The 16682-nt window shown below is 38.1% G+C and overlaps 1 protein-coding gene across 1 annotated transcript; it reads left to right on the top strand.

Moving 5' to 3' along the window:
• Nucleotides 1–11883: 11883 nt before the first annotated feature.
• Nucleotides 11884–12861, top strand: LOC145217904 (uncharacterized). Its single transcript, XM_080085286.1, has one exon. The coding sequence runs from the start codon at nt 11931–11933 to the stop codon at nt 12804–12806; it is 876 nt and encodes a 291-aa protein (XP_079941412.1). The 5' UTR covers nt 11884–11930; the 3' UTR covers nt 12807–12861.
• The last annotated feature ends 3821 nt before the right edge of the window (nt 12862–16682 follow it).

The raw sequence follows: 16682 nt of genomic DNA, 5'->3' as shown, positions 1-16682 counted from the left end.
ATTCGAATGAAAATCAGCAGTTTTCTGAAGGCAGATAAATCACTTTCACACAGAGGAACAGTGAGTGAAGATTAAGTTTATTTAGTTTAATACAGGGTTTCAAAATTACTTGTTACATATCCACTAAAAAATTACAAACTTGAGCACGTTATGTTATACCATTTGATGGCTCCCCAAAAGCCCAGATTAATTTTTAGCTTATTGATTGCACAGTATAAAGATCAGTCTTAAGTGTTTATCATGTCATAATGTATATTGTGATGCTTTTGGTTCCTGTTTTGTTCGTGTTGTTCGCACACAAGGGGCGTACAGAAAGTCTGCCGCATATGAGTACTAGGCTGATAATACTCTTTTTAGTGCCATAAAAACTGTTTAGAACAGTTTGAAAATCAGAATGGGGCGTCGAACCGAAACTAAACCCGCGAACCGGTTTAAGCGGTTAATTTCATTAAACCCGAACCGAAACCAAACAGGTAATTACGATTTTCTAAAAATCCGAACCGAAATTGAACCTCGTATTTTGTTTACCGGTGGACCCGAACCAGCAAAAATCGCAGTCTGTTTTAAATTTTATGATTTAAAACAACAACAACAGCGCACTGATGAATACGCGAGATAACACTTAAAGAACGTAAACAGAGCATGTTCAAAATTCGTTTGAAGTTTGAAGGCAAGGTAGAAGAATTAAATGAAACAAATGAAAATTTGAACCGGTTTAAAACCCACAAACCGGTTCGGACCGGATAATTTACCTGAACCGAACCCAACCCCTTAAATACAAAACAAAGTGAACCCGAACCGAACCTGAACCCATATGACAAACGGTTTGACGCCCTGAGCAGGAGAGTTTTATTCACGTCACGGCCGCCAGGACATTTATATCTAACAAACATGTTAACGGCCGCAAAAACTCGTCTGTGTGGCCGTACGGCCGCAGATTGTGCACCCCTGCACTATTGTATAGAACAACACGTCACTGGAGCTAATTTATTATGCCAAAATCGCGCACTTTTGAAACTTAAACTATGCATACGCAATAAACCTTTTTACAACAAAAAACGCAACACGCGGCACATTTTTTAAACCAAAGTGGATAGTGAAAAAACCACACATGATGACACAGGCTAAAGAATAGACAACAAACTAATGCATTGTATGTGTAAAACGATTTTCGTAAGTTAGTTTGTATTGTACTGTATTAATATTGTGTTTTAATGATTTCTGCTAATTTAATGGAATTTCCATTGGTAAATTGTTTGGCCGTTGTTTACCAGCAACAAACCGTTTGACTTCGAATGACCCTTTTCGTGTCTCGTCCAACGCCCTAAATAACGATTGTGCACTAACGCTTCTTTACTAATTGCAGTAGCGGACATTTGTTCTCTTGGTAACTCATTGTGTACAAAGTTGTTTGTGTTTACTCTGAACGCGTTGGTTCTGCATAAGCGCAGTCGCTGGAAAGTTGCTAAGTTGGACAATACCTTCTGAGCACGTTACTACCAGGCATTGCGATTCTCGTTACCTACACAATAAATCTTGCTACAGTGGCCTTACGAAGTACAACTATTCTCGAATTTCCATTCTGACCTAAAAAACCTCAGTGATGGCCTTCAAATATGTCACGCTTGTTATCAGCTTGGAATAATAATTGTGAATCAATTTTAAAATTTACCCGCTCGTATCAACAGACCCATTAAATTAAAACACATAGTTTTATGCGACATTTTTTACTACCTAGGAGGCATATGTTTGCTTGAAACGACCTACTTTAAAGTGGTCGCGTAACTACTACCATTCGTTATCTCTGGCTTCTTTGTCCAATCTCGTGTCTTTTGTATTCAAGTAACGTGGCCAAACAGACATCTATTGTGTCCGTTGCTACTTGAATCGAGGTTGTTCAGTTACTGGCAGTTTCTTTGGACGCCAGCATGTTAGTGCTTAATGTGGTTGGTAGTGTCAAGCGTATTTTTGTGTTATTGAAGTTTAGCTTGAAGCTTTAGAATCAATGTGTTGCAGTTCGTGAAATTCAATACAAATCGATGCATCGTTCAGTGTGTAAGCTAAGAACATGTAGGTGGACGCTTTATACTTGTATTTTACATTCTCTGTGTCGTAGAAGCTGATGTTTTTTTTTCTAGGTATATATCGCGGCAAAGTAGGGTTATTGCTGCTTTCAATGATTTGTTTTTATTGTAACGAAGTAATACTGTTTGAAAAACAGTTGTGCAAAGTTGTAGCTATCTTTTGATTTTAAATAGTTCGAACCAAGCGACCCATTTAAAGTTTACATAGCAACGGTTCATCGCATCTTGAAGTTGCGTGCCGGAACAAATCTCTATTGTTCTGCAGTTGCCCAGTGTACTCTCAATTGTCTGAACAATAGCCGAACGTCCGATGCGTTATGCGTTCCCCAGCAATATACATGGTTGAAGTTGTGAGCCTTTGTGATACTCGCTTTCTTTCGGTGGTCTGGACCAGTGTTCAGTGGATTTTATTTCGTTCGTGGATCGCTCAGACAAGAATTGATACAGAAAATCTTTAACTTGTACAACAACCAATTGTTATAGTCGCCACATTACGCAAGTTAAATATAGATTGGGAGAAACGTTATTGTTAATCAAGGACTGCGTGTTATTGAAAACAATGTCAAAAGGTCATTAAACAGTCGTTCAACGTCTGCACCGTGAAAGGGTACTACAGGTCAATGATACTCGTTTTGTGAAACCAAGTTAAGTGAAAAACTTTGTTAATTTGTTATGTATGCATTAAGTTAGGGGCATTTTGGCCTACATTAAATGGTATATATATAATACAAACCAATTTTTTTACATCAGTGATTTTAAAACAAAAACAAGCAGGTAATTGGCGGCCGTTGGTGAAATAGGGATCTGCGATGTGACCGTCGTAGCGCAAATATTGTGCAACCCTGTCTGTTCATTTCCAACCAAATCCTTCACCGTTTAGACCAGGGGTCGGCAACCTTTTAGGCGACGCGTGCCAATTTACTTGTTGTTTCCATGCGTCAATGCCCTCGCGTGCCAACGTTTTTCTAAATTAGCGGTTCCCAAACTGGGGTCCGTGAGGTAATTTTGGGGGGACCGCAAAAAGGTTGAAGTAATTCTATAATCTTATTTGGCGTCAGTTTGTGCCACTAAATAAGTTTAAATCATAGTAAAATTGAGAATCGACTGTCTCCATTGCTAAACAATGGCCTTTATTGAATGACAACTATCAATAATGCAATTGTTCGCGCACAATCGTAATGTTTTTGTCCTGTTTGTGATGTCACATTGTGTCTTTGGAGGATTGTTATGCGCAATTTTGCATAACTAGTTAAAATCCTGCAATCAACTTCCATTTTTATGAAATATACATTTAGACTTAAGGACCGCGAGCCCTCGAAATAATGGCAAAAGGACCGTTTTGAAAAAAATATGAAAAAGTTTGGGAACGACTGTTCTAAATGATAGTGGTTCGTGCCAGCAGATATCAATAATAAAGAGAAAGCAGAGTGTTTTGTTCATGTAAGACTGAATTTTAATACAATGGCATAATACAAACTATAAACAAGCAGTGCAACAGGTTAAATTGGTACTTCAATATAAACACGCAAATTGTTCGGCGTGCCATGAAAAACGACTTAGCGTGCCAACCTTGGCACGGGTGCCAGGGATTGTCGACCCCTGATTTTGACCAAACACTTGGCAAAAGTCTGTAATTCTAACTATCTCAGAACACATTACCTGGGGTACGCCCAAAAGTCAGAACACATCAGCCGTAGTACACCCCCAAGTCAAAATACGAAAACCGTGGCACGCACCACGTGGTCAGAACACAACAACCGTGGCGTAACTTTTTGTTTTGTATGGTAAACTTATTTGAATCGCCTATCTTTAACAAACAAAGTCAGGCTCGAATCAAGCCCGTTTGTTGAAAAAACTTAGCCCGGACCAGGCCCAAACCCGAAAATTTCGGCCCGACTTACAACTCTGCTTCTTCCATCCAACACAAGTCTGTTTTCTTATGTGGCCCCTTACTAAAACTAATTGCCAACCTCTAGACCAGCGGTTCTCAAACTGGGGTCCGTGGTCTTTTGGAGTCCGCGAGGCAATTTTGAGGGACCGCGGAAAGGTCTAAGTACTTCTTATAATCTTTTTTGGCGTCAGTTTGTGCCACTGAATGAGTTTAAATCAAAGTAGAATTCAGAATCGACTGTCTCCACGGATAAACAATAGCCTTTATTGCATGACAACTAACAAAAATGCAATTGTTTGCGCACAATTGCAATTTTTTTCGTCTTGTGTGTGATGTCACATGCTGTCTTTTGATTATAGTTATGTGCAACTTTGCATAACTAGCTAAAATCCTGCAATTAATTTTTGTTTTTCTAAAATACACATTCTGGCTTACAGACCGCGAGCCCTCGAAATAATGGGACCGTTTTAAAAAAAAAAATGAAAAAGTTTGAGAACCACTGCTCTAGGCTAAAACGTTAGATTATGGCTGAGTTTATCCACTTGATGTTGCGATGAATTAAAGCGAAACAACACAAAATAAAATCTATTTAAAAATCTGATACAAATCAACTTAGATTAAAAATCTCCCGAGCTACTTTACACTGCAAACTTAAATAAACCCAACTAAATGGTTGTTTCCACTAACATGTATTACTGTCAGTTTCGGATATATAAAAAGCTTGTGTATAAACTTACGTTAAGCTCGCAAAGTCGTGCATGTAACAATTGCTGTGAATAACTGCACGAAGCGCGTTAGGAAATCCGCTTCAGCCTTGCAAAGTCATAAATGTAACAATCAATATTGCTAATTGCACGAATCTTGTTAGAAAACCTGCTTCAAGCTTGACAATGTCGTGCATGTAGAAACAGAGTTTTAAACGAGCCTGAAATTGAAGCCCGAAATCCGGTTTGAACCCGAACCATTTTTAAAAGCCCATTTAGGCCCGAAAGTTTGATTGACATACCTATGTATTCAAGCCTTAGGAACGACATACACACAAAAAAAACTAGACAATAATAGACATTTGGTCTGCAACAAGGCGTTTTAGGGCTGTATGACATTATGTCAGGTCCAGCAACTGGCTTCTTAGGTAGTTAAATTTATTTCAAAAAAATACTGACACGGGGTGTAAAGTCCGGCCCGAAGCCAACCCGCTGTTTTAAAGAAACCTAAGCCCGAACCCGGCCCGACTTACAATTCTGTGTAGAAAGCGCTGTGGTTGAACGACAGTGCCGAATTAAGGGTCTACTGGCCTGTAGGCACATTTTATATGTGGCCCGAAAATCAGGGTCGCCAACTAAAAAATTAGAATTATCAATGTTGCCAAATCATTGTCACAAAGATCGTGTGGCCTGGATTTTTGACCGGCCTGTAGGCACGTGCCTACTTTGCCTAATGGTTAATTCAGCACTGTTAAACGATGCTGTATATAACCCCGCTCTATCTGTGCAAAGCCGTGTATGTAACAAGCGCTATGAATTGTTTTGATCAAACAAAAAGCATGCATACGTTGAGAAGTTTTTTGGGCACCGTTTCCTTTAAAGTTTTGAAAAAAGGAACACGCCAGGCAACGTTTTGTTAAACACGATGATTGCAAAATGTCCTGGTATTAGAACACCGGACTTACGTAAGCATGGAAAATGCACAGAATACCACTCTCTGGGAAATTTGGTAAAAGCGCAAGACTCGTCCTCCCGCAGGCATTAGAAAACTTTTTCAAGTGAGCATGGAAAAATACGCAAGGGTTCCGCTGGGTAGTTTGTTATGAGCGCACGATCTTTATTTAAGCATCATTTTTCGGCAGGCAAAATAACACCTTTAAGCAAGGATTGGAAAATACAATTTGTCATGAGCTCAAGGCATTCTTTCGTTGGTAATGGTAATGAAAGTAGTGAAACATCATACAAAGTGTTAAAAGATACAGTGACGGTTATGTATCAACATTAGTTGTATAGCTAGTTGCAAACATTATAGATGGCAGATTTACGTCAACAGGCATTGTGACATCACTATCATTTCTAGCAACGAGTCATGACTTTCCATCATGCGTGACGTGGCTTCCCATATAAGCTCAATGACCAGCTATTTCCCGCGCTTGCAAAACGACACCAGTGACACGTTAGAGATGCAAGCAAGGCAAAAACCAGCCACATTATAAGCATCACGGCGCTCAAAGTCATTTCTTGCACAAAACATTGCAAGCTGAACATTTGATGAAACTTTACATTTTGTATTCAATCATACATAGCGCGTTTAATAAATAAAGTCACGTGGTCAAACGTGGCGATTTCATTGGTCGAGGTGTGGTATACATTAATCGCCTGGTTCGACTAAAACAAATTTAATCTTCAAACAATAAGAGTGAATCAGAATTATACTTTCAAATCCCATTAAAATTGAGGTTTGGCTGATTCTGAACATAACTACTGTACAATCGTGTAAATTTGAATTTTGTCGTACATATTTTTTAAACCAAACTCTAGCAATGAGATACACCGAGTGTGTTAACCAAGTCAAGTATTTAAATATAGAAACCTAATTGGTCGAGCTGTTCACCTGAACGGTTTGTTAATTAATGGTTACAACCTAATAAACCTATTTTTCCGAGAAAAAAATAGGTAGCGAAAAAAAAGCGAGAAAGTTAGTAACACTTTATTTTACTTCGGATCTCCACTTTGTGCAGTTTAAAGGTTTCAACATCCGTGGTTAGGTAAGCATCAGTTAATACACCACAAGCAACAAGTTTATTATTAGCGCAAGGCCCCTTGTTTAAGCACCATCCTTCCAGAGGCAAAATAACAACGCGTTGGATAGCGCGCATTGGAAAGTACAACTTTTCATGAGCGCAAAGCATTCTTCCGCTGGTATTAAAGTTTACGCAGCAAGCACGCATGCTGTACGTCATACGCCGAAAATGTAATGAAAACATCAACTAGAATAAATCGCTTGCAATTGAAACGACGCATCGCACAAAATATCATTGTTGTCGTTTGCTTGTGTGCTATGACACATCAAAGTGCAATCAAAGGTTTGAAACGACTAAGCGAAATTTTATTAGACTATCGAGTCCTAAGATGTTAGTGGTAAAATCCTACGATGCTCTTTGTATTAAATAATTGCACCAGATCCTCGCTTGAAGTTTTGTGCACAGATCAAACAATCTCATCAACTGGAACTTTAGTGTATTATATTTTCGACCATTCTCTAACTCTGAAATAAGATAGAATGTGTTAACCAAGTCACGTGATCAAACCCGAGAACCTGATTGGCTGAACTGAGGTACATAACAGCCGTGTGGCGCTGCCAAAGAAAGCTTTAATTCCAAACCACAACTTGATTTTATGAATGGGAGAGTTGGAGATTGGTTGCTGCTAAATGGAGTACTGTGTTATCAAGTTATTGAACCGAGCAGTTTAAAGTGTTGGTAAACTTTGGATATTTTCCCCTTTCACGTAAATATAGCAATCAAAGTAGTGAAACATCATACAAAGTGTTAATAGATACAGGTACGACCAAGTATTAACATGAGATGTAAAGATAGTTGCAAAAATTATAGATGACACATCTACGTCAACAGGTGTTGTGACATCACTATCGTTCATAGCAACGTGTCACCACTGTATTTCATCATGCGTGACAAGGCTTCCTATATAAGCTTAATGGCGGGTTAAACATTCCAAGTTAAACATTTGATATGCTAGGGTGTGACAAGACGCCTAATTGGCCTTTGGTGTCATGGACCTTTAACAACTCGCATTAGTTGTTCACAGGTAATGGCCATCTCAGCTTCATTGCTTGGTTTGTGAAGTTTTATACCATCTGAGTTTGCTCGAAAACCTAGGGGTTTAAATGAATGTGACAGATGGAAAGCTGCTGAGTTTCGCCAATTTCTGTTGTATACCGGACAAATTGTTTTAAAAAGGATAGGACGTGAAAGGCACAGGAAACAAACATGAAAGGCAAAGGAAAAAAAAACATGCATTTACCCTTCTTGGACTCAATGAAATAATTCAAAGTAAGTTTGACACTTACCTCACATATCAATGGTTCCCAACCTAAAATTGGAAAACTTCCAAAAGTTAGGATTTAGTTTCGAGCACAGGGTGATTGTACAAGGGGTCCACAAAAATTATTACATTACAGAAAGGGTAAATATGCTTTAGCTGGTAATATTTGTAGTGACTACAAAATGCCCTGGCTCATACTTTGCAAGGCCTGCTGCTAGAAGAGTGTAGTAAACCATTTCGAATATCTTTAAACTTTAATGCCACATATTCTATTGTCACAATAATACATTTATAGAACAAAATTCAGTGAAAAATTCTATTTTTTCGGGAGGTAAACCACCTGGAGGTTGCATACTAACGTAAATATCTTTTCAGGAGCGGTGCGTCGAAATCACATCACCGCCAGTGCAACGGATGCCGATATCAACGCAGTCACTGCAGACTGGATGGAGGCCGCAAAGAGAGGGAAAGAAAGAAATGGGAAGCCCAGTTACTCTCAAAATAACAATTTCCATCTTCCTACATTCGTTACTTCGTTTTAATACAGAAACTGTTATTGTGCGAAGTGTGTGGTGCTGTTTGTAAGCAGAAAAGCGCGTGCAGAACAAACGTTGAACCATTGTAGATAGGACGTTGGTGAAAGCATTGGGCCAACAATGGGTAAAAATTGTCCCGATAAGTAATACGGTTGGGGATTACGTAGGGCATTGGTTGGCCTGACAGTTTCGCCGTCCAGAAGTCAACGAGAAACCAACGAGCATTTAGACGTTTACCCAACGGTAACCCGACTAGTTGGCCCGATTAAAATTTGATGTTCACCCAACGTTTTGCCACCCTATCGATGTGATGTTTGTGAAAAAAGATTCACCCAATGTGGAAATTTGAAAACACACATGTTGACACATACAAATGAAAAGCCTTATCGATGTGATGTTTCTGAAAAAATATTTATATAAGATGGCCAATCGAAAAGACACATGGGTGACACAAATGAATGAAAAACCCCATCAATGTCATATTTGCGAAAGAGGATTTGCCCGGGGTAGTTATTTGAAAACGCACATAATAACACACAACGATGTGATGTCCGTTAAGTGATATTGTTTTCATGGAAAATTGCTCAAAATTCAAATGAATGTATTGAAACGTATTAACATTCAAATAGCAGTTCTCAATCGCCTGTTGAGTGGTTACTATAATTTAAACGCAAAAATGTACGATAACTAGAATCCCCTACATGTTAAGTAAATTGTTGATGCTTTTCAAACAAAATTTACTGCTTGAGGCTAAAGTGTTTTATAACAGCATGCTCGATTTTATTTCCTGTGATGAAAATTTTTAGAATTGCTGACCAGGCCAGGTTTCTTAAAACATGGTAATCGTCTTGCTTGATTGTAAAGACGCATGTAACCCGTCTTCGATTATAAACTGCATGCTGTTATGTTAAAAATTATTGTTTCACAATAGTTGATTCATTGGCTACAATGTGAAAACAATGGTTACTAATTCAAATAACTTTACACACCAGTTCATATATTAAAGTGTTTTGTGGTCATTTTGCTAAAACTGTAATAACATGTAACTTATTTGTTGGCTTGTGCTGCAGAATAGTTGGTAGCAGACACTTTGTGCATTTTCGTTTGCCTGTTCGTAACCGCTTCGTTCTACTATTTTTACAATAAAACGTTCGCCACACAAGAAGGGTCGCTTGCACCACAGTGACTGAACGCATGAGATGAGATGAGTTTATTTCGCTTGGTGAACATAGCGACACAATAGCACTAAAACAATCACCAAGCCGGAAATAGCTGCGCAACGTTAAGACGCATACATGATATTTAAATTGCATTTCAAAGCATGCGGTAGAAATAGCTTCAGCAGAAAAGGCATTTTTCACCATAACTACTACATGCAGGAATCAACTCGTCGCTGATCGCTTGCTTTGATTTCAGTCGAGTGAGACGAATTGCTTCCTGGAATACGGGAACGTGCAAAAGAACTAGGTCGTAGCTGCACAACTGATTTCCCAGTTAAGTAGTTTTCAGTAGCGAGTAAAGCTAGTGGGCAGGTTGAATAATTTCTGTTCTGAACGATTTTAGTATGTTTATAATGCACAGATTAAATAGTATACTTATGGTCTGTTGTGGTTGTTTGCATAACCTAAATAAATTCTAAAAAAAATGTAAATGAAGCAAGCTAAACGTAAGTGAATACTAACATATGGGTTTTTGTTTTACGAATATTCGGCGTGAAAGTTTTTGTCGCATTTGTAGTCGCTTGTTTTAAGGTTTTACGCATATCCTTGCATTTGATCCAGCTTAAATTACAAAATAGGGTTAAATTGCTTCTCTGATTAGTCATGGTGACAAGAGGAATTTTAGTAGCTTGGAGTCGCGTAGTCTGTATGTGCGTTTATTGTGAGGGATGTAAAATTGCCTAAAGGTCACTTGTGAAAACAAATGATGGTGGGCCTTTGACTCTCAAATTTAGGCAAATATTTTATCACATTGTAAATATTGCATGTTGTTATAAAATATCATTTAATTCACATTTATATAACCTTTTTTGAATATGTAGCATTAAATTTATCGTCATAGACCGTTGTGTTGAGCTAAATATGACATCGAGCTTTTCATTAGGTAAAGTCAGGTACGCATCTAAAACCGCAGGGTAAACAAATGTGGTAGTTGTTGTATTTCAAAAGAGTTCTTTAGCATAGTGCAAAAAATATATATAATAAGCTGCAATCATTTTCAACCCCAAAATGAATATAAATTTGCAATTCATAAGTTTTAATGGGAGAAAAAGCTTTTGTAATGAGGGGACATGGCCATCCAACTTCTGTAGCTGTAATAAAATTAGGCCACTTATGTAGGGTTGCCGTACGTCCGTAAAGAGGTAAACGGTGGCGGTGCGCAGGTTAACGTACATGTTACTGTTTGGTTTTGCAGTGTGTGTGCGCACGTAACAATACCCTGATTGTTACTAGTTGTCTGACAATACGCGTTAAATACACAAACAAAAGAGTGGTAAATGTTGGCAACCCCTGATATATGTGCTTATTGTTCAAGGATAGTAAGAGTAGTGAGCTTAGTCAAATAAACTTAACCCCACAGAAGCCTACGCAGAAAGTTAATTGACAAGGATCAGAGTTTCGTATGTAACGCTTTTCTCGTGTCGCCGTTCGTGTGACTTCCGAATATCCTAAAGTTATTCCGGAATACAAGTGTTTGGCCCGTTAATGTCTAAAACGACTTCGTGTTCGCGCAACCCCAGTTAAGGCTTGCAGTAGAGAGGAAAAGCTAGAGTGTAAATAATCGGAAAAGTAAAAATATTTTTAAGAGAGTTACGTAACTACAGTTTGAAACAAACAAAGCTACAGGGAAATGTTTTAATATCTGGTTCACTTAAGTGTTGATAATTGGAAACACTGTTACATATTATTTATCGGCTTAATGCATCTATACGTTTGTTATGAACAGAAATAATACTTTTTGATATATTTTTGCGAAAATAATAACTTTTGCTCAGTAACCTTTGTGGGTTAAAATAATTCAATACTGGATAAACAATTTGTCTATTTACCCAGTGCCAGTGGAATATATCCGGTCAGTTGTTTGAGTTTGCAACCAATATAAATGATGTTTGTAATCGGATACGCTGGTGAAGGAAATTGTTGCACAGCTGTCTACTGATTCCATATGATTTCGGTTAGCTTTGAATTAGGATTGCATATAGTTGTTCACATAAGTTAATTGCAAAGTATTACAGAACTGAAGGTTGTAACTTTCATATTTTTTTCAGGTAGTATTCTTGTTGTGTCATGCGACTTACGGTTAACTTAAACCTTGTAAATGCGATGTTTGTGTGCAAATACGTGCAATAAGTCAACATTTAAGAACATACATGTTGGCACACACCAATGAGAAACCTCATCGATGTGATGTTTGTGAGAAACGATTTCGCCAAGTTGTGGCTTTGAAAAGACACATGATGACTCACACCAAAGAGAAACCACATCAATGTGTTGTTTGTGAAAAGAGATTTAGTCGGCGTGGAAATTTAAAAAGACACATGTTGACGCACACCAAAGAGAAACCTCATCGCTGCATTGTTTGCGAACAACGCTTTAACCAAAGTGCAAATTTGAAAAGACACATGCTAACGCACACCAAAGAACAACCTTTTCGATGTGATGTTTGTGAAAAAGGATTTAGCATAAGTGGAAGTTTAAAAACACACATGTTGATACACTCCAATGAAAAACCTTATCGATGTAGTGTTTGTGAAAAAATGTTTCGCCATGTTGGGGCTTTAAAAACACACATGGTGACACACACCAAAGAGAAACCACATCGATGTAATGTTTGTGAAAAAAGATTTAGCACAAGTGGAAATTTGAAAACACACATGTTGACACACACCAAAGAAAAACCTTATGGATGTGATGTTTGTGAAAAAACATTTAGTCTGCGTGGGTATTTGAAAAGCCACATGTTGACACACACCAATCGGAAACCATGTCGATGTGATATTTGTGAAAAATGCTTTAACCAAGGTGGTCATTTGAAAAGACACATGTTGACACACACCAAAGAAAAACCTTATCGATGTGACGTTTGTGAAAAACGATTCAATCAAAATGATCACTTAAAAACACACATGTTGACACACACCAATCAGAAACCTTATCGATGTAATATTTGTGAAAAAAGCTACACCGCAAATAGGAATTTACAAAGACACATCACGACACAACACAGCAACGACAAATTCCTTTGATGTAATACAGGTGTTGGCATGTAGAATTCCGTTCAAGTGTTTTGTTTGATAAAATGTGTGCTGTTGGTAAAAATGTTCAATGCTTTTAGATTCTTGAAAGCATTTTTTTTCATTGTTAGGGCATTTTAAAGTTGATTTGCCCCCCGCCAAGAAAAAAATATTTACTTTGTCAGTAATATAATGCATCGTTAAATCGTTTCGGTGGTTTTTGAGATTGCTTCATTCGAACGTTTGCCAAAGCAACATATAGGGTAAAGTTTATGTAGTTTTGCTAAATTACCTTACAGGACAGATCATCACGTCACCCAAACCAAACCTTAAAAAAACCCGGCGTGCACGCATCAATTTGTTCCACTGTGCACTGCAAGGTTTCCTCTGTGAACTTGAGAGTGGCAATTTCCTGCGCTTGGAAAACCACACGTCATACGAAAACGTACTAAAGGCAAAGGTCGCAGCTGCACAACCAATTACCGACTAAATGGTCTTCGTCGACCAGCAAGGTAAAGAGACGAACTGTCTACTGTGTTTTGACTTTACAGCAGTGGTCTGTTATGTTAGGTGTGATACGAAAAGTAAAAAGCAAAACCTTATGTGCACAATGTTACTGCTTAAGTAAGCGACGCATAAAATAAATAAAAACATGCAGTGGTTTCCGACAACGATTAGGGCGTTAAGTTGGTAATTATAATCACGCAGTTTTGATCAACTGAGTTGTGGTAGTTACATCGCACTTTAAACGCATTTAGTATCTGGCAATATCGGTGCACAAGCTTTTCGGTGGTACTAAATACCGCATGTGACCGCATGTGACCGCATGTGACCGCATGTGACCGCATGGTATACCGCATGTGACCGCATGTTATCACACGGCAGGAATCTGTGAAGGACTTATATACGCTTTTACCAAAAAATAATTTTGCGGACTTTTGAAAGCGCTGACGGTTAGAGCTATTAGGGTTGGGTGAAGGTTTGAAATTAAAATCAATCTAGAATCTGGTCTGTTTTACCCTCGATAGGGCTGGAATTCTTATATTTCACATAACATGGTGTATTTTAAGAGGAATCACATGCGGTCACATGCGGTCACATGCGGTATTTAGTGCCACCCCAAGCTTTTTGACCAGCTTTACTAATCAACCATGTCGAAGACGAAAACCCTAGGGAGGTACTCACGCGAGCGCCTAGGGAGGTGAAACACACTTACAAAACTGTCGTATAGTTATGAAGCGTTGCAACCTAGTAGCTCATTAGTCAGTACAATGTAACATTGTTTGTTTTTAGGCTAGTTTTTTTGTCCTCATTTTCGTATTTCGATTTGTGCTAATTGCTTTAGACTTGTTTTTTTGTGAAAAAACCTGACAGCACTGCAGCTTCTCCAGTCTGTATGAATTTGCCTTAACCCCGATAGGCTACTGACATATTTTATATCCGCTTGTACTTTTTCTAGTAAAAGCTGAAAATATGAGGTTGCTCACCCCTGGTTTAGACCAGCGTGGTCCAACTGCAGGCCCGCGGGCCGATTGTGGCCCGCGAGATAATTTTGTTGGCCCACGAAAGTCCCAGCATTTTAATGACAACTAAAAGTTTTGTCTTCAATAATTCAACGTTTTAAATATGCGAGGATTAACACACACTAAGTACTGTAAAATCTCCTATTGTGACGCATGACAAGGCATTGTTATGTAATAAAGAGTTCTGCTTCCCCAAACCGTTCAGGGGCATTTTTGCGCTAGAGTGGAAACTGCATGTTTTTGACTGCCTCTACTAAGTAAATAACTATAAAGTATAAAATAAACTTATCTATAGATAAAAAGGTGTATAGTTACCCTAGAGTTTAATCCAGAAAAAGTTTTTCTCTGCAAAAACTTAAACCTTGGCCCGCGTAGTAAGTTAACGATTTTAAATAGCCCGCAACAAAATAAAGTTGGACCACACTGGTTTAGACAATAGCCGAATGACCGGTTGATTCTACGTGAGTTTGGCGACTCTTGCTGCAATGCACCATTGTTCAGTGATTTTACTCCATTCTTGTTAGTGGAGATCAATGATCAAAGGCTAAAACAATCAAAATCAACGTTTGCAGCGTGCGATAGTCCAAGTTATGTTTACAATCAGGAAAGGGTTTTATGCTTTTATCAAATCTTGTAAGGTAAAACAAAAATATGAGCGTAACAGTAAATTTTTTTGTATTGTATTTATGCATAAACTGACGCTATTCTGACGTTTTGAACGAGGTTATAGACTTGGTTAACATGAGTCGTAATCAAAGCTTACAAAACACACTTAATGAATCGCTTTATGTTGCTTCTGTAGTAAACAATAGAGTGTTGAAATATTTTTTAACTCTAAAATTATACTTTGTTTAACAGCAACTTGAATCGATTGTTTATTACGATGGCACTAAACGAAATAACGCAAGTAAATCTTCATTTGTTGTACTGTAATGGGATTAAGCTATGTGGAATGTTTCCATTTTTCTTGAGATGATTTGTTAAATAATTGTTTACAAACTAAAATCCCACCAGTTGCGAGTTCTCTTAGTTTCTAACTGCATGGAACCTAGATAATCTTGTCATGCGTCGAATTGCTTCCTGTAATACGAGAACGTGGAAAAGCCGCAAGTAGCATCTGAACGGCCCGTGAATGACCACATTACTTTGTTTACGCGCACCAAGTAGTCTTAGTAGTCTAGTTAAGGTTTGCAGAAGAAGGGAAAAGCCAGTGAGATTTCTATCGCGATTTACAACTGATCATGTCTTCGGGCCCATTTATGGGCCCGCCGCAGTTAAAGGGTTAAATTCGAAACGACGAATTCGTTTGTCTTTCGCGTTAAGAACACACCTCTTTAATCATTTTACCAGTGGTCTGTTATGCTAAATTAGATTCTCAAAAGTAAAAGTGTCTTTCAGGGCGTTAGGTTATTGCAGTTTGACACAAACAAGCGACGTGGAATTATTATCAAATCTGGTTCGTTTCCACAATGGTTTACATTTAAGTGTTAATACTTGCAAACAGTGATATATAATGTTCATTGACTTGATGAATCGATACGTTGGTTTTAAAGAGAAGGATGACTTCAGTCTACTTTTGCTCCAAGCTTAATGAAAAATTCATTTCACTGTTTTGTTCCGTGTTTATTAGTTTTATTAGTTGATTTATCGTACGTCTGATGTAACCATAATGCTCTGAAAAAGTATAAGACCAATTTCTCTTAATTCCAATGTCTTGTCTTAAATAGAACAAATGTATTGCAGATCTGACATCGACCGCTTCACGCACAGATAAGAACTCCTGAACTGAAAAACTATTAAACTATTTTCTAACATATTTAAGCAAAAATAATTACTTTTGCTCCGTAACGTTTACTTTGTACCTTAATTTGATTGAATGCTGGATAAAGGATTAGGCTATTTTACCAGTGCCACTGGAATAAAGCCTGGTTTACACGAGCTTCTTCGAGCGCGAACGTTTTGTTTGTTTTATTGTAACTTGCGTAACGCGCGTCACGCTTGCTGCGCTTGTCGCGCCGTTCGCTTGCAACGCTCAAGAAGCGATAAATTCTCGAGTCACGCTTGTTGCGCCAGACTGTCGTTGTGTTGTCGGGAAACTAAAACAGGCAAGATGGACCAGATTTCGGATGAGAATTTCATCCTGCAAGTTGAAAAGCACGAAAATTCATACAACGTGGCAATCCACTCATATAAAGACAGAAAAAAACGTGAAGCATCGTGGAACAGGATAGCACAATTTTTTCACCTGGAAGGTTGGTAATTATACAACCAAGTTTAACCAGTTTGAAATAACTAAACTTTCTGATGGCAGTTTATTTTTGCATGGTTGTTTAAAATAAGAGACACATACAGCTGGATGAATAGT

The sequence above is a fragment of the Phallusia mammillata genome, chromosome 3 (genome assembly GCF_965637545.1).
Source record: "Phallusia mammillata chromosome 3, kaPhaMamm4.hap1.1, whole genome shotgun sequence".
NCBI classification, from domain to species: Eukaryota; Metazoa; Chordata; class Ascidiacea; order Phlebobranchia; family Ascidiidae; genus Phallusia; species Phallusia mammillata.
The sequence above is the reverse complement of the archived record's forward strand: the minus strand, read 5'-3'. Positions and strand labels throughout refer to the sequence as shown.

Bases quoted from the DNA above. Each gene is read 5' to 3' on its own strand.
- LOC145217904 (XM_080085286.1), top strand. From the start codon at position 11,931: ATGTTGGCACACACCAATGAGAAACCTCATCGATGTGATGTTTGTGAG.